Raw genomic sequence first — 18,649 nt, 5'->3', positions numbered from 1 at the left:
AACCTGCTGCACTCTCCTGCTGGGACGCCACATGAAGAAGACGCACAGCAGAGGCTGCTGCAGCTGCAGGTGAGACCCACCACAAACAAACACTCAGCAGGTTCACTCATCCGGGCTTTTAAATAAAGGTCGAAACACAGATAATACATTCAAATTCATTAAATTAAAATACAAATCAAAATGTTTCTTTGTTGTTGACTGAAATATCAACAAGTACTTGATGCGTTGGCACATTTGGTACAGACAGGATGAATTGAAAGAACTTGATTGATTTATCTGATCTTTAACGTTTCATCTAAAACCTTCATCTGGTCAAAATTAGAATTTGTGTGATACTAAATTCTTGCAAACAGAAAAAATTAGCCTAAGCCGGCGAAGTCAGTGAACTCTTTTAAATCCCTTCTTAAAACAAACTTTTCTTCTTTCCTTTGATGTGTTTTATTGTCCTTGCTCTTGTGAAAGTACTTTGTAACATTGTTTTTAAAAGTGCTCTATAAATAAAGATTATATCATGTTATATATTATACTTTATGTTTAAGGCTAATTAGAAAATGTTGACATGCTATCATGCTACACCACGCTGGTTAACATGCAAGTTATCATTTAGCTCAGTAGAGTTTAAATTTCTGACATTTTATAAACTAAACAATTAATCAATTAACTGGGAAAAAAAAGCTGAATCAAAGGAGAAACACTCTTTGCAAAAGATCTCCTGAAAGACATGTGAAGGACCAAAACTATCCCTGCACTCCATCAGCCTACTTGTTATGATGCAAAGTAACTAGCACCTCCTTGGATTCCCTTTCAGAGTCTGTCGGCACAGCTGACTACCCTTGGCAGTGAACTGGCGTCGCAGGGGTCAAAGGTCAGCCGTGTCCTGGGGTCAGAGTGTGGTCAGCAGGGTGTAGACTCTCTGTGTAGACTCCTTCCCGTGGTCCAGGCTGCACTGAACAGCAGAGAGAAGCAGCTCAGAGACCTGCAGGAGGAGACTGCAGAGCAACAGGTCAGATATCAGCTCTTATTAACAGGAACACAGTGATCTGCCCTGGAATATTTATATACTTAATCTGATTTTTTATCTCAACTGTATTAGTGTTTATGATCTGTGGGAGTTGTCCTGCAGTTTTTTTTTATTGTTGCATCATCACTTACACAGTAACTCACATATTTATAACAAGTGTTATTTCTTCAATGAAGCCTTAAAATGGAAAAAAAAGTCTTCCTGTTTACCTCACAATAAAACCCTTGTTGTTTACTGCAGAACCGGTGTTGTCTGTTTAAGCAACAGACACAACTAAACGAGTTGCATGCAGCCTTCACTTCTAACCAGGCGACTGTTCACCAAATAATTAATGAATTCAATGGAACCCTGGACCTTAACAAGCAACTACAGGTACTGTTTCCAAAGAGATGTTTAACTTCAACAAGCTACTGAGGATCTGAGTGAACTGCTGCTGATCGATTAGAGCCCTAGATGGGTTTTAGGTTTCAGCCTATGTTATTAATACTTAATACAAAGGTGACACAAATACTCACAGAAGTCTGCAGTATTTCACCAAACTTAACAAAAAGTCTACAAAACTCAAACCTATTACCTAAAAGGTCAAATGTGGTCTATCAAGTGACTTTTTACTTTAAGTCTAGAGATTGCATTTGCTAGAGTGCTTCTTGCCTTGAGTAAGAAAATGTTTGATGAATATAAGCTGTCAAAACTAAAATACTACTGTTATTATTATTATGTACTCCATCTACCATTGCTTATTATCTTTGTGTCATTCACCTAACTGACCAGTATATAGTTGGGTAGTGAGGACGTAACTCATTCAGAAGACCTTGCGAGATGTTGCCATGGTGAGATGTAAATAACTAAACAACTTGAAGAATAGCCAGAAAAACAAATGTGTTAGACGAGCGGTGAGTTCGAGACATAAAGTTTCTATTCGTCACAGTGGACATGTGTTTATTTTCCAGGCTGTGGTTCAGATGCAGGAGTATCTCCAGCAGCAGGTGGAGCAGGTGAGCTCCCTGCTGGATGAGGCTGAACACCACCTGCCTGCCTCTCTGATCCACCAGGTTACTCAGCTGCAGGTACGTTAGCTGGTATATGACATTTGGGAAGCTTAGTCTCTTAAGATGATACTGAATAGGTGATCATTCAGTTGCCACAAGCATATTTAAATCTGGAAACTGTCTGTCCCTTCTATGTGCAGGGCGAGCTGGACAGCGCTCTGGGTGGTGTTCGCTCCCGCTGTGAGGAGCTGAAGAGCAGCGTGGAGCTGCAGCAGCAATGTGAGCGGCTGGTCCACAGCCTGGAGGAGCTGCTCGCTCTGGGCTCTGAGCGCCTCACACAGCAGCTTGACACAGAGCTCCACAACAGAGCTCAGCTCCAGCAGCAGCACAGCAGTCACATGGTCAGTGTGTGGGAAACAGAGAACGTACAGGTCAGAGTGCTCTGGTATCCAAAAATAAAAGCGTAAACATCTAATCTTTAACATTACGTGCCTTTTCTGTTATCAGAAGTTCTTCCAGTTCCTGGGCCACCATTTCAGGATCCTGCAGGACCTGACCCAGAGGGTCCCAGAGAGCGCCCTCCAGGGGTGGCAGGGTGCAGGGATGGACCTGCAGGATGAGGTGGCCCGACTGCAGCAGCACGGACTGGAGAAGGGGACCAGGATGCGGGAAACATTGCAGGTAGTGCATAAAATAATAAATCGATGCAGTTGCAGATGTACAAGAGTCAAATTTGGGGAGACGTTAGAAAGAGGATCTGTATTTCTCCTCAAAAACAAAACCCACAAGGAACCTGAGAGTATTCAAATGTCGTAAATTTATCTGATTTAATCCTTCTTGTCTAACCTCCACACATATGTCCCCAATACGTTAATTTAAAAATATATAATTTGCAAATGTTAGCGTGCTAACACGATCGTAGTAAATATTATACCTGCTAAACATCAGCACCTAGCTTAAAGCAGTGCTGCATGGTGCTGCAGAGCTGTTAGTTTTGTTACTTTAACATTTGGAACTAGAAGGTGTCTAAGAAAATATAATGGATGCAGTGCATGAAGGTAGAATAATACAGTACTCAGTGTCAGAAATGCTACTTCTGGATCATCAAAAACAAACAAAAATCTGTTCCCCAAAGTTTTTCCAAATGAATTTGGTACCTTTTAAGTATATTTTGCAAATGCATTAATAACATCACAGAGTGGATTTTACGAAACAGCGGCATCTCTTCTGACTGTCATCGTTTCTCCATCTGTCTCAGATCTGGTCGCAGTGGGAGGAGGACAGCTCCTGGGCAGACTCCCTGCTGAGAGACATTGAGACTTCATTTCCCAAGATGCACGAGGGGGGTGATTTTGAAGATCAGATATCAGACAAGCTCTCTTTCTACCAGGTAATTTTTACTAATACACATGTTCTGTCCGACCGTTGGGGGATAATACTGATTTACCAACAGGCCGGGGGACAGAGCGCATTTTGCAATGTTCCATTCTGCTCATTTGGAGACTTTCGGGCGCGCTCTCCATGCTGTACTTTGTGCATGGCACTCAAAACCTAATTGGCTCAATTAAATTCAAGCGAATGGGTTGTTTTCTTTAGGAGCACATGATGTTCCTTGGCGTTGATGTGAGTTATTAGCCAAGCGGAGACCTCCAGCTAGAATTCATATTCCCCGTTTCTCTACTGAGGGATTGAAAATGGGTCTCTTATTCATCTGAAATGGATTGTGAAGAAGGGGGCACTGAGGAGTGGAGCCTTTAAGACATCTCAGACTGTGTGCAGATTAAGCAAACAAGATAAACGCTCTAATTATAATCAGTACAGTGGAAGTGGATGCTTTACAGATCCTGGAAGATGGATTTTTAGACAGAACCAGGCTAATATTCAAAGTTCATAGCAGGTCGAGTCTGACATGTCACAAAATGGCCGAGTTTGGAGTTTGGACGGGACATTTTGGAAAGGGCTTTTGTGATTTTAGGTTAAGTAAAATTATATTGGTGTGAGGATCTTAGACGTCTGTGTCCCTGTGTGAAGTTATGTGGAGCTGTTGTGGAAGAAAGCGTTACAAAGTTTTGTCCTCCTGGCAGGAGCTGTGCAGCGTTCTCGAGGGGAGCAAGGCGCGGTGGAGTCGGATGCTGGAGGCGGGGCTCTGGCTGCAAAGATTTGGCTGTAAGGGAGTGGGTGTGTCCACCAGAGAGCTGGATGCACGCTGGAGAGCCCTGCACAAGAAGGCGGAGCACCAACGCACCAGCGTAGACACGAACAAGAAGCTGAGGAGCAGGTGAGAGATGAGAAAGAGAAAAAAAAGAACACTTTCCCAACTTGTCCTAAGTTTTGTCTATTTTAAACGTGACATGCTGATATTTGACTTATACTTTTTATTTTCATTGAAAAGTTTAAATGAAATTCTTATTGACCCAGTATTGACTGGGTAAAATGTTCCTTCCTTTAATCATGTTTTTATTAAGTGATGTGGGTTACAGTGTGATCAAAACAATACTAAAACAGTCAAATAAAATTGTTTTTCATATAAAATCTAATAAAAAGCATCAGACAAGAATCTTGAAGTCTAAAAAATATAATACAATAAAAATATTTTCAATAAACAGGTTTCTACGTGACTCCGCTGCGTTGGCCGACTGGATGGGCGGGGCCAGAGAGCTGATTGACAAATGGAGTCAGCTCTCCGTCTCAGCCAATGAGGAGATGGATGTTGAACAGAGGCGTGACCACTACCTCCAGTTTGTGGTGAGTAGAAAACTCCCTAAGAAATAACAAACTCCCCTGAGAAAATAAATCATTTGTTTTATACAAAGTTTCCTTTATAAGTAACCAAATCAGAAGGTTAATTTAGCATTTTTTAATAAATAACATCAGCTTCAAGTAATTCATCTCTCATATTGTAATGATAAAAACCTTGTTGGCCTTCAGATTACTAAAGTCTGTCCACATAGAACTGAATAGAATTAGAGCGTCTAGACTAGTGTGTAGTCAGGACCTCATGCACACTTCACGTTTAGATGCTCCTGGGTCATGTTCAAATTCTTTTTAAAAATCAGAGTTTGTAAAAGCTGAATGTCAGATACTTTGGCAGCAGGTCAGTAGATTTCTGATTAACGACCCCACAGACAGAATAAAACAAAACTGTTGTATTTTAGGCTTTGACCAAAGAGTTGGAGACCAAATCTGGACTGAAGGCGGCTGTAATTGGTGCTGGAACCCGGCTGGTGCAGCTGAGGGAAGCAGATGGAGACAAGAAAACTTCACCATCTCAGACTTCAGACCCAGATCTCTGCTCCGTCCACTCCCAGCTCAGGCAGATAGAGCTGGACTGGTCCAGTCTGTTGGCCGGCGTTCCTGTCGTCCAACAAGCTCTGCATAAGGTGAGCATGTAGTTTGTTTCAGAGGTCTTACTTAGTTATTTAAATTTCTTAATTAAAAAAATTGATGGCGTTTGTGCTTTTCTGTCCTCTCTTTACCTTTTCTGAATATTATTTTAGCCGTGCTAGAGGCGTGGCTCCAGGGATGGCAGTTTGTTGGTCATCCCCTGACTTTATAGCGCCATCATGAGGCTTGGTTTTGTGGCCAAAATAACAAAAGCAATGTGGGGATTTGTCCTAATGTGTTTCTGAATGCCAAACCCTTATCCTAAATTAGCTTCTCTATGCCCACATGCACAGTACAGAGCAGTTTGGTGTTTCAGAAACCACACAGTCGCCGTCCTGTCACCAATTACTTTTAAACATCCCCACTGTGCAGCACACTACCATCCTGAGGACTCTTCTCGCCTTTATTGGTGTGAAACCATTCTCCAGTCATCTATCTGTCTGTCTACATCTCTCTTTCTTCTTTTCTATACTCACCTCCCTGTTCCAATCTTCTCCCTCCATGCTCTCCTCTTCTTCTGCCTTTTTATCCCATGTTCCCAGCCTCCTCTCCTCGGAGCTCTCTTCCCACTCTCACCTCCTCTTCCTGCTGTCCTTATTATTTTCTCTGCCTCTTTTTCCTCCTCCTGACCTCAGTTTTTGGCTACTCTTCTTTTTCATAGTCTATTCCTTTCCCTCCATCTACTTTTTCACCCTCTCACTCACCTCCTTTTAAAGTTTAGGTTATGTTCACATTTAGATTTAAAGCTTATTTCAGACACTTTCTTTCACAAATAATGACACAAAAGATTTTACTAAAATACACATAACCAGTACATGTTAGAGAGAAATATCTGAAGCTTTAACCAATATGCTGAACACTAACCCAGTGAGCAGGAGCAGACATAACAAACACACCTCAGAGATTACATGATTTGAACATTTTAAAGTTACTCCTGAAGCTTACAGGCTGCCGGCAGAGACACTATCAGACTTCCAACAGGGGCAGCAGCATTCTGGATTACCTGAAACTCCTACTGGCATTTTTTTACAAAAAGTTCTTATTTTAAATGTCTTGAAGGCTGAAACACTCAATGGAATAAAGCAGAGTCATCAGTTGTGTTTGTGGGAGTAAGTTTGTACATTTTTGACAATGTCAGCAAAGACTGACGTCATTCCCTCCTCCTCCTCCTCCTCCTCAGCGATGGATGGAGACATTGACCCAGCAAGAGGCGCTGCTGGAGCTGCAGGCCTGGCTGGGAGCTGCTGAGACCCAGCTGGAGGAGCATCGCAGCAGAATCAACCAAACCTCCTCCACCAACACTGATCTGCGTCAGCTCCTGAAATACAGCAAGGTAGAAACGGACTGCCAAAAAAGGTTCTGCTTCTCAGCTCCTGGAAGAAGTTTGTCCGTATCTGGTTGGCTAATTCTCTCTCTCAACCCGTGACATCTTTCTCAGGAGTGTCAGGCAGAGATGTCGGCCCATCAGGTCACACTGGACTACGTGAACCAGCCGTTAGAGACGTGCAGTACTGAGGAGGGCCAGAGGAGGCGCTATGAACACAACCAGTTTTCAGAGGAGCAGGGTCGTCTCCGCCATCAGTGGCTCGGTTTGCAGGAAACCCTCAACTGTCAGGTCAGGAAGCAAACATCAATCTTTACTTATTAGCCTATTGGTTCCTTAAAAACACATACATACCAACATCAGATAATACAGTTTTCACTTGATTTGGATCTTCCCTTCATTTTTATTTTGTTTACTATTAAATATTTCTTTTCACTACACTCAACAAAATCTACTGACGATGGCAACATATTCAGAGAAGGCCTTGACCCTCAGAAGAAATATGTCTGACCTGCTGTTGTTGTTTGTGGTGTTCAGATCCAAGAGGTGGAGCAGCAGCTCAGGAGCAGAGTGGAGCGGGAGGCCCGACTACAGCAGGTCAACAGCTGGATCACAGATCAGAACCTCTGGATCGACTCAGCTCAGACACCCGGCAGCCAGACGGAGCTCCAGAGGAGCCTCAACACCTGCCAGGTAGGAGGTCACATCTGTATTCTGACATCTGTACTAAAATTTAGTCCTGAAGAGTCTGCGTGGGGTCGTGAAACTCGTTCAGTATAAACTGTAACGGTTTTCATCTCCTTGTTTTGTGTGTGTCAGGATCTTGAGGAGAAGATCAGGCAGAAGTCTGCAGCTCTTCAGGAGATGAGAGACAAACTTGATGGTGGAGGAGAAAACAGAAGCTGTGATTTCATCTCTCAGACAAATAAATCCATCCAGGCCTGTGCAGCGCTCACACAACAGGTGAATGTGAAATGTTATATTATATATAATATATAGATATTGACTGTTATCTTGCCCAGTTGCCATGAGCAACAACAAGTATGCAGAGTTTATTCATACTCATACTTTACAAAACTGTAGGGTTTTAGTTTTGAATTCAGCATAACCCCCATGAGGAAAGGTGTGAGGTCTTGTCTGCCATTAACAATGTTTCCGTCAAATTGTCATGCGAATTTTAAGCAGACTTTTGAAATGTCGCAAAAAAGTAAAGTAAATGCTAAAATATCTTTCCATCAGCTGGTTTGGAGCGAATAAACCAGGCTACAGCAAGCGTAGTTACGCCAGTTACACATGGCTGTAATAAATAAGACACTGAAACAAAACCAGCCGCATGGACCTGAGGGCCATAGTTCTTAAAAATATGGAAAGGAGTCCTCAGGAATGGGTTTCAAACGGGCAAACTGCTACCAGCCATTTCTGCGCATGTAATGGGAATAACAGGTGGTTACACTCATTTTGCTGAGAAAAGAGGTGGATGCAAATCTCGGCAGGTAGCCTCTGCCGAATTACGCATCTGCCTCTTAAGGTCCTTTTCAGACACTTTGCTGTGCACATTGATCAAACGCAGCTATCGCCACATATTTTTGCTGAATCATAAGGAATGGTACTTCTATTAAGTGTAGCAGACGTGAGTTAACAAGTTCGCTACGTCAGAACTTATTCTGCAAGTGTTTCCATCTCCCATTTAGCGCATTAACAGTTTTTCGACAAAAGCAAAAACCACCGCAAGTGAGCGTAAAAATTTATTTGCGAAGTTAAGGATTTTTTCCGTTTCCATCAACCTTTTCTGATGCGATGCTTCAAAATGTGCATAAAAAAACAGTGATGGAAACACGGCTATTGAGTGTAAAACTTTATGAGCTTTAACTCTCCTCCTTGTTGTTTGGTGTTCCTTTTTTCTCCCTGTTGTGGGATCACGCTGTCCGTTCTTTAACAGAATGAATCAGTAAAACAGAGGCTGATTCAGGCCCAGCAGCTGTGGGACTGTGCGGAGAAGCGACTGAATCAGATGAGGATGAAAACAGTGAGAACATCTCAGACTCTTGATGATCTCAGCAGCTCTCAGCTGTCCGTGCAGGCACACAGAGATCTCTGTGAAAAGCTGCAGGTAGGACCGGTTTCTGGTTCCAGTGCATGAGTCTGGTTTGGAGGCTGCACTTGTGATGGCTGACTGTGGTGTTTGTTGTGTTGGAAGCAGCTTCTTCATGAGGAGACAGGAGCTTCAGAGGCAGAGTGGGACCAACTGAGTCAAACCATCTGCCCCCTCAGAGACATCATCAGTCCTGCTGCTGCCGTCCTCCTCGCCGAGCAGCTGGACAGACAGAGAGAGAGGTGAGACAGACTTCATGCGGCCATACACATACACAACGCACAGTCACACTCTTCATTTAATCAACCATCCCCCCCGTCCTCCAGTTGGACTGTGCTGTCCAGGGTGTTGGACCAGCTGCTCCAGAGGAGTCGGGGTGTCCTGCAGGTCTGGGAGGTCTACTCCCAGCACGCTGCGTCTTTCTCCCAGCGGCTGCGGGCGCTGCAGAGTGACGTCAAGTCAGCGCTGAGCGAAGCACCTAGTGATGATAACACGGTGGAGCAGGTCGCTGTTGGGATGCACGACGTTCAGGTGAGGAAATAAACGAGACTGAAAAATCTTCCGCTCCAATTTCTTTTTATGACTTTTAACAATTTCAGGTCACATTTCCATGTTTTTGACAGTGAAGTGTTCCATTTTCTGAAACTTTTATGTTGCTGGTCGCTGTCATAAAGAACCCAAATCCTCTTTTCTAAATCTCTTCATAGAGCATTTGTTCAAGTAGAGGATTTCATTCTTTGTTTCCACAAGCAAGAAGCTGTGGAAGAGGCAAAATCATCGATGCCGAAAAGCCAAACACGTCCATAGAGTTTGTTTGCCACTTTCCATCCGTCCTTCTCCTCCTGCTGAGATTTCTGACGGAAACAGTTTGACAAAAATATCTTAAACCAGGATCCTCTTACTAGCTTTAGCTTCTGGAGCTTTCGGCTGCATCTCACAGCAGGTTTGCTAAGTGCACCTGATGACAACTGAGCGACCTGTCCCTTGGGGAAGACGGTAAGATGTGGTTGAAAGACCAGAACAGAGCTAGTAAGTGACCAAGGTTTTACAAAGATAATTTGTCTTTCTTTCAGCAGTGCTTTTAAAACCCTGATCCCATATAAAAGAAGTTACCTTGCCTTGTTGCTGGTTTGTTTCTGCTTTCAGAGCAGAGCTTTGGGTTTGAATTCCATTTCAATTTCATTCTGATGAGCAGTTTTTATGCTCACTTACTTCCCCATGGCCGACAGATTGGCTCTATTTTTTTAAATATTGCATTAGTTCTATTGCTTCGGGTGGCAAAGAGTAAATAAATAAATAAATCCAGACCTTCCAGTTGCAGAACAGTCTCCCTAGTGTCTACACGCTATACAAACTCTCCACTCCTCTTAATTCTTCACCTAAATCTGTATCACTGTATCACTGTTGGACTCATCCACCTCTGCTCCAGGGTCTCCTGGAGAGGACAGCCACTTTGCAGTCAGACCTGGAGGGGGTGCTGGAGGCTGCCAAGGACTTGATTGGCCACCTGGAACCTTCAGCTGCAAGTCTGGTCCAATCAGAGAGCCGGATGTTGTCACGTGGTGTCCGGCAGCTCAGCCAGACCCTGACAGGGAAGCTGTGTCAACTGCAGGTACGACTTCATGAATGAACAATTCTGTGTGGGATTTAGCAAAGTCAGACTGACCGTCCAGCTTCCAGGGGGAACTGCACGCAGAGATACTTGAAGCAATGCAGTATTTGACTTGAGGACAATGTTTGACGTGAGCTGCCAGGTAAACAGGCTCAGCTGCTGCACCCATTTTATGGTTATGTGACTTTTTGATGTCTTCAAACCTAAATTTAAGAGTTTTACTGTAACATGCTGCTGTTTGATTTGCTCTTTAACCATTTACAATTCATATATTATATTTTATTGCTTAGCCAAAAGGATTTTATTTACATTATTATTGTTTTATTGTTTGTGTAAAGTGTAAAGTCAAATAAAAGATTTGTAATTGTTTTTTATGCTCATATTCTGTAATACAGGTATGTTTCCAGAGTACTGCATTTGTTTTCCAACCTAAGTGCACTAAGTGTCACAGTGACCTATAAATTAAGACGCAGATGGCCCTGTGCCATGTGTCATGTTTGCGTGTAGGAGGAGCTCGAGCGGCTGCAGGAGTTTGAAAGCGTCCTGCTGTCACTGGAGAGGAAGCTGGAGCTTTGGCAGGAGTGTCTGCAGAATGTGGCTCTGACCGCAGACCAGGTGAGACGGCATGAATGGAATTTATGAATTACTGAAGGTTGATTACAGTGTCTTCAAAAATTGTCAAATCGCCACAAAGTCCATTTTGTAGCTATTATGGAGCTTTTGATGGTATCACACGATCCTCCACAGGTGATGGAGTTTGTTCAATTGTATTTGCAATTGCAGTCATTTGAATTTTAACATTTTATTAAGCACTTATTTTATGGTAAAAGTAGAACTTGAAAAGTTTGAAGGCTTCAGAATAGCTACAAAACTGACCTTGTGGTGAGAACTGCTGTTTCGAGGAGCAAGGCTGAACTTTTAACAGACATAAAGACATGTTGAATGGAAATTTTTATTTGCAGAATAAATGTTAAGTTTGATATTAATGGAAGTGGAACAACCATTAATACGGGTTTTGTCTCCATCTGAGAAATGTTACAGAACAATGAGTCGAGAAATTAAAAAGAGCTGGAAAAAGCATCGGACTAAGTAGGGACAGAAGAGCAAAGAGCACCCGTGCAGCATGTAGTGGTTGATTCCTCAGCCGTGAGGATCGTCATGCGTGCAGTAGCCCAGACTGTTGTGATCCCTTGTGATCTGATACCACCATATGTTTCCAGTCTGGCCTCCTAGAGCTCAGTGGCCTGTCTGCTGACCTGGATGTGTTGAATGAGCTGAGCTGCAGCCTGACGCTGGGCGACGCTGCAGCACGCCGCCTGCAACGCCTCAACCGCTGCTGGGCCGACGCCTGTGCCAGAGCTGAGGAGGCCTGCAGGTTAGATCTGAGACCTGAACATGAACACATGAACTATTGGAGTTAGGACTGAATGAGCACATGCTTGTGGAAGAGGTGTAACAAAATAAAAATGGTAATACACACAGAACCTATTTGTTTCCAGCTGTCTACAGTAAAAGTGCTGTTAAACTGCATTAATACTGTGGATTGAAGATTATTTTCATTATAGATCAATTTATTGATTAATTTACCTAATTGTACAACAGGCCAAAACCCCAAAAATATTCATCACGTAAAAAAGAGAAACACTGCTAAACATAAAATGTTTAGCAGTTCTGTTGAGCATTTTTGCTTGATTATTGTTCTAATAATTTTCTGTCAATCATCTAACTGTGACAATTGATGACAGATATAGTTCTAGCTTCTTAAATATGATTTTTCTGGTTTCCTTCGCTTTCTAGGATTATATATTGAGTATGTTTGGACTGTTGGTCGGATAAAACCAGACATCTGAAGACATCGCTGGAAATCTGTGACATTTTCTAACATTTTAAAGACCAAACAATGAATTGATTAATCTATAAAAATAATTGAAAGATGAATGAATAATGAAAGTATAATATAATCAGCTCTTGCTGTTATGCTCAAATTTCTTTAAAAAAAAAAACATGTTGATTGGCCAGAAATACTGTAAAAAAATCAGGAGACAAAACTTTACCCCAAACATCCGTTTATTTTTATTTAACTGCTATTACTTGCACCAGTTGGAGACAGGGATATTGATCACTGACAGTGGTTTCACAATAACTTCCCCCGGTGCTAACTGTGAATTCTTACCCTCTGGTCCATTTTATAACAAAACATTTCCAGTAACCCAGGACTGAATAAATCCTTGTTCAAAGACTAAAAAAGTGTGACAATTCACAAGACTGAAGGTTTGATTCAACCTTTAAGGCCAGTTTTTCTACCCCAAAAGTCAATTCAGGTAGAAATTTGTGGGGATAAGGAGGAATGGGGATAAAGACAGTTTATAGGTGTCCTACAGGGCATAGTGCAGATTTGTGTAATTCTCTAATATGTGTGTTTTTGTTTGGGTGTGCAGTGAGCTGCAGACGGCGGCACTGAGGCGACAGAGCTTTGAGCAGAAGTGTGAGAGCTGGATGTCGTTCCTGCAGAGGATGGAGGACAGTCTGGCCATAGACGTGGCCGGCTCTTACGTTGGCCTCAGACAGCAGCTCTGCACACACAAGGTATCGTACACGATTAACGGACTCACTGACACACTTAACAAAAAACACTACAAACGCACAGAGATGTAGACCTAAAATCTCCTGGTGTTTCAGCGCTTTCAGGCAGAGCTGTCCATTGGTCACCAGATCCTTCATTCAGTCGTCACTGAAGCTCTTCATCTGCTGCAGAAAGGCGAGGTGGAGGACAGGTAGGAAGATGAAACTATAAAGGAGCTCCTTTTTGGTAAAATAAAGAGGGTGAAGCAGACAAAGCTTTTGGCAGGTGAAACATTAAAACGCCACTAGAAATGTTAGACCTTCCTTGTTTTTTGTCAAGCTAGTAACGTTGACGGTTGGCATGTCGGCCCAATACTTGAATGAAATATTTTCAACTCTCCACAGTGGAGTTTTGTACAGGTTTTCATGGTCTCCATCGCTGAACAAAAGACCACAACACCTGTCAGCCTCAGCTGTACTGTAGAAGTGCTTACATGCTAATATGCTAAAACGTCAGTCTGTGACACTAAGTGCCTGTCCACACAGAGGGGTCACTCAGGAGAAGTGGACACACCGGTATGTGGCTCAAAGTGTTCGGGCGGTGCTAGCACTGTCACACACACTCAACTTTTTGTGAGTGAAAAAGTTGAAAACAGTTCAGCTTTAAAGAGGAAACGGTGTCGAGGTGCAATGGGAAGCCAAAATGTGACAGGGGATCCAGGGAAAACTTTACACATCACCCTTTTTGCATTGGTTCAGGCCTAAGGCTCAGAGCATGTTCAATGCACCTAACATGCAGTCTACTTACATCTGAAGGACAGAGGACACTCGTTTGAGGACCACCAGGTGCACATTTTAGACAGAGAAGATGGATGGTTTGAAAGAGGAGTCAAGGAAGCAACTACACCAGGGTTGAGAAGCCGTCATTGAACAGGGGAGGGGGTCTACGCCACCACTTATCCCCCACTTACAATGCTGTCCTTTCATCACTTCCCAGGAAACTCAACAAACGTAACCTATTGGCCTCAGGTGAAGATACCAACGATGGTCGTTCAGTCTTGGCCACAGGTAGTCTTAACGACCGTAACGACTGTCGTCACAGCAACCAGGAACACTAACGAACCAGCGGTATCGATGACCCGGGCCAACGACCCCACTGAGGTTAAATAGCTGAGTTTCCCTGCCAGTCAGTCAGAACTGAAGAAGTCCTTTGGATGAGGGACGAAACGTCTTCCAGTATCTTCAACCAAGTCCAGTTGCCCTTGATTTTAACCTTCATTGGATAACTATGACCTGGATGACTGAGAATCTTCATAGACAACATGCTAAAAGTTACTAAATAAATCTCTAATGATTCATACTAATCAATTCTTAAATGCTAACTTCATCCATTTACATTTATTCATTTAGCCGACGCTTTTATCCAAAGCGACTTACAATTGCTATACATGTCAGAGGTCGCACGCCTCTGGAGCAACGAGGGGTTAAGTGTCTTGCTCAGGGACACAGTGGGGGATTGAACCCGGGTCTTTCACACCAAAGGCATAATCTTATCCATTGCGCCATCACCACCCGATTAACATGCTTACATTAGCTGTTAGCAGACTTAAAAGTTAGAATGCTTAAACTTGCTGACTTGAAGCTCACTACATGCTAAATGTATCATGCAGCAGTTACAATACAATGCTAACGTTGTGACCCCTAAATGTTATAGCCTTTTAATGCTAACACACTTTTTGTCATGCTCAGTCCAAAGAGCTCCTGTTTTTATTGTATTTCACTATTTTGTTTTGGTAAATTGTTTAAAATCTCACCTACTTAAATTAAAACCTGCATTATTCAGTAAAATAATTTCTCTGCTAGCTGGAAAAACTTTTTCAATGCTTTTCGTTTTTTTAAAGATAATTTGCATATTTTGACTCGCTCCGCTTTGTGACCCTGCTTACACACATTTGACCTGTGACTCGGTATACAGGTTAGATTTGTGCCTTTGAGGAAATGATTTTAAATGGTAAATATCTAATCTTAAATGGACATTGAACTGTGTTAATGTATCCAGGAGTGACTTCATCCTGAAGCTTGCCCAGCTCAGGGAACACTGGCAGGGGGCGGTGCAGCGGGCGGACCAGCGGCGCTCCCTGGTGGAGGGGCTGGTGAAGCACTGGCACCTGTACAGCCGCAGCCTGAGGAAGCTGCAGAGATTCCTGTCGGTCACTCAGACCCTCCTTCCCCCTGCTGGACCAGCCCACTGCAGCTTGCAACAGCTACGACGCTCCCTCCAGGACCTCCAGGTGAGACAAGACATCGACGGGAAAATTAGGAAATTAAATAGTTTTGTGAGGGAGTTGGTGGACAAGAAATAATTTATAATAAAGTCACTTTACAGGGACATAAAAACTGGTTTGGTGACGAACCTTCATCGCATTAGATTCCAGCCAGGCTGTGATGAAAAACATCTTTAACCGTCGAGGACAGAAAAATATTTGTAAGCACACAGAGTCCCAGTGTGAGATTACAGCATCTGGGCTTTAATGGCATGTTTGAAGTGGATGTATCTAACATGAGGAGATTTTTAAAATGTTGTCTCCGTCTTTCATACAATTTCTGTTTTTGAGTAGAAGTTTTCCATCTAAAACTGAACAACTGCAAGAACCACACGCTCTGTGCTTGACTGAAGGTGACTTTCCACCTCTGTCCCTAATTTTAACAACTACTTTGTGCACTTTTCAGACCTTAACAAACCCAGGAACAACCACACTTTCAGCACTGTAAAAGATCCCTGCAGAGAGTTGATGGTCTGTAAAATGGTTTTAAATTCCGATTTAAGACCAGTAATTACCACCACAGAGAGAAAACATCAGATTTAAGAAACGACTGCTGATTAGATTTACATCAACAGACAAAAGAGACAAGGAAAGGAGTTTCCTTTCTGATTCTTCATGGGCCTTTGATTACCATGAAAAGAGGAGATGAGATTTGAATTGACTGGAAACACAATAAACTGATAGCTGCTCCTCAATAAAAGGGACCAGTTTAAACCTTTTTAACAGTTTTTGTCCTTTCTCTATTCTGCTCCTCAGCACACAGAGCTGCTGTTCCAGAGGTATCAGTGCAGTTTCATCCACACTCTGGAAGTCGGTCGGCAGCTCTTTTCCATGGGGGACGAGGAAACCCAGACTCGGCTGCAGACGGATCTGGGAACCCTGCAGGAGGAGTGGGACAGCCTGCACAGCCTGCTGGGCCGGAGGATGGAACTCACCGAGGCTATCGTCAAGGTACTCGTGCACTCCCTGTCACGTTCTTGTTGCAGCAGCTAAAGTGATGCTTTCAGGAACATCTTTCACGTTTGTTTCACTGCAAGATAGTTCTGAGCTCAATCACCCAATTTCCTGAAATGTTGGCTGACGTTTGTTTCTAGGATGGCTTGGTTTTAACTGACCTTACTTCTTTACTTTGTGGACTCAAACACCAAGGTCCTGGTCGTGGACCTGGCTTGGAATGAAATTGAATGAATGCTCATGTTGTCAAGGCAGAAAAGACGGTATCTAGTGCTGCCAGAAAAACACTCGAATATTCTCTGGTGCCATCTTCACAAATGTAAAGTTTTGCTGCTTTTCTCTGCTTCATGTCATTGAAAATAGAATATGGACTGTTTTGTTGTGCAATACAACCTATGTATAGACATATTGGCATTTCTTACTATTACATTTACTATGTTTTATTGGCAAATGATTAATAGTTTAATTGGAAACATTTTCTATAATAATCAGTAATAAAAACAATCGTCAGTTGCAGCCCTAGATCCATTACAACGCACTGTAATTGATGTTTTTCTTATTCTATGGAATGAAGATGTTTGAATTTTATTCCAACAGAATTACAAAACTTACCTCCATAAGTCCTTAAGAAATTATAAAAATATTTATCTGTGGTTTTTGTCAGTTTGAGACAGTACCAGCTGAGCACATGGTGCAATTCAAAAAAAAAATATCTGACAGTAACAAAAATGTACAGAATATCAACCAGTAAAGTGCAGAAAATCTGGTCTGTAACAACTGAGCTATTTATAGACCAAAGATTTAGTTTCCTTTTCTATGATGTTTTTGACAAAGTAGAAATGTAATCTTCTCCTCAAATATGACCCATATGCGTTTGGCCTGTGAGCTTTTCTCAAACCAGTAGGCTCCAGTCAATAAAATCAGGAGGGTCAGATTCCACTGGATATACACAATCAATATCTGTTGACCTACAGTGTCCAGCAGTGAGAGCGCTGCTCCGTTGGTCCCCTGACACAGTTACATCAGCTTCTGTGGATCCTGTCCTATTTATTAGACACATTTTCAACAAAATTCAAAATAAAATAATCAGAAAAATAATGTTTTTGTTCCATCGTAGCCCACAGTTTCCAGATTGTCCTCCATGTTTTACATTTATACAGTGGACCCGCTAAATGTATGATGAAGCATACATGTTACAGAAAAGGCTCATTATAGCATAGTTGATTTGGGCTTCTGTCCAACATATCCTTAGACCCTCTATTCAGATGAGGAAAAACTCCCCAAAAGAAACGAGGAACATGGTAGAAGAAACCAGAGCATTAAAAAGAGGGAATAGGAAAGAAAATTAGTACAAAAACATCACAGCAGTCTTTTATAAATCTGCTGCTTTCAGTGTCTCCTCGCTGCCCTAAGTGAGCTGCAGGTAGACGCGATTCGCAAGTCTGATGGCAGAGTTAAGTTTTTGTTTTTCAACCTGGAGAGACACCTATCCTCTCTGACTGTAGATCTGAATCCTCCGTCCTCCATCTGTCCCCTGTCGCCTCTGACCGTTTGTGTTTGCATGAGAACGACCAAGTTAATCCAATCTGCTCTAATTAACGACAGCGGGCATGTTTAGGAAGTCACTGACTAAGGAGTGCGCTCTCTAAGCCACTCAACCATTTAAGAACCCATTGTATTCTATATCTGGATGATCAATGCGTTTCTAAAAAAAACTGTTTTATTGTGTCACAGAACTGGGACCGCTGCGAGGCCGGACTAGCAGACAGCATGCTGCAGCTGAAGGACATGAAAACCAGACTGAATCAGTCGATGCCGGAGTGTGACGACGAGCTGCAGCGTGCGGAGAAATTCACCAAGGTACAAACAGCTGGTCGCACAAATCAAAACACGCAATATATCACACCCACTGAGTTTATTATACAAAACATTCAGTGGAGAGACAGAGACACTCTGGAGGCAGCAGTAATCTCATTGGCTGAGTTAAACCTAAACCCAAAGTGGGTTTAGCCGAGACCTGACAATTCCCTTTTTATATATTTTGACGAGAACTCCCTCTGTGCAGTCAGTTAGCGCTCAGACGAGGTAGTTCTTTGGCTTTGCTCAGTTAGAGAGCCTCGGGAGGATTAGTTCTGCTTCTAAAGCTGCTTTGATGGTTGTGGGATGTATTGAGTCAGAAATGTTTTTCCTTTATTTGTAGGTTGGAATTCACGAAGAATTTCCATATTTATAAATTTACTTTTTTGCCGAGAGTCAGATGAAAGGACCAATACCACTTTATTGTCTCCACACTTAATATGGAGACAGAGGCAGGAGACGGTTAGCTTAGCATTAAGACTGAAAAGGAAACAAAATCCACCACACTGCAAAAACTGAGCTCTCAAACA

At 42.6% G+C, this 18,649-nt stretch overlaps 1 protein-coding gene across 1 annotated transcript in view; it reads left to right on the top strand.

Annotated features, from left to right (window-relative positions):
* Nucleotides 1–18,649, top strand: part of syne2b (spectrin repeat containing, nuclear envelope 2b) — a 160,869-nt gene that overhangs the window by 107,989 nt on the left and 34,231 nt on the right. Inside the window, exons 93-117 of the mRNA XM_046063265.1 lie at nt 1–69; nt 809–1,003; nt 1,262–1,393; nt 1,972–2,088; nt 2,211–2,411; nt 2,518–2,691; nt 3,269–3,400; nt 4,095–4,288; nt 4,617–4,755; nt 5,166–5,390; nt 6,575–6,727; nt 6,833–7,009; nt 7,256–7,411; nt 7,538–7,681; nt 8,658–8,828; nt 8,916–9,052; nt 9,137–9,341; nt 10,240–10,422; nt 10,930–11,037; nt 11,643–11,797; nt 12,861–13,008; nt 13,102–13,196; nt 15,044–15,275; nt 16,065–16,259; nt 17,997–18,122. Coding sequence (XP_045919221.1) covers nt 1–69; nt 809–1,003; nt 1,262–1,393; nt 1,972–2,088; nt 2,211–2,411; nt 2,518–2,691; nt 3,269–3,400; nt 4,095–4,288; nt 4,617–4,755; nt 5,166–5,390; nt 6,575–6,727; nt 6,833–7,009; nt 7,256–7,411; nt 7,538–7,681; nt 8,658–8,828; nt 8,916–9,052; nt 9,137–9,341; nt 10,240–10,422; nt 10,930–11,037; nt 11,643–11,797; nt 12,861–13,008; nt 13,102–13,196; nt 15,044–15,275; nt 16,065–16,259; nt 17,997–18,122 — 3,963 coding nt within the window. The remainder of the gene's footprint in view (nt 70–808; nt 1,004–1,261; nt 1,394–1,971; nt 2,089–2,210; nt 2,412–2,517; nt 2,692–3,268; nt 3,401–4,094; nt 4,289–4,616; nt 4,756–5,165; nt 5,391–6,574; nt 6,728–6,832; nt 7,010–7,255; nt 7,412–7,537; nt 7,682–8,657; nt 8,829–8,915; nt 9,053–9,136; nt 9,342–10,239; nt 10,423–10,929; nt 11,038–11,642; nt 11,798–12,860; nt 13,009–13,101; nt 13,197–15,043; nt 15,276–16,064; nt 16,260–17,996; nt 18,123–18,649) is intronic.

Source organism: Micropterus dolomieu, linkage group LG11 (assembly GCF_021292245.1).
Source record: "Micropterus dolomieu isolate WLL.071019.BEF.003 ecotype Adirondacks linkage group LG11, ASM2129224v1, whole genome shotgun sequence".
Taxonomy (NCBI): domain Eukaryota; kingdom Metazoa; phylum Chordata; class Actinopteri; order Centrarchiformes; family Centrarchidae; genus Micropterus; species Micropterus dolomieu.
This window is presented reverse-complemented; position numbering and strand designations above follow the sequence as displayed.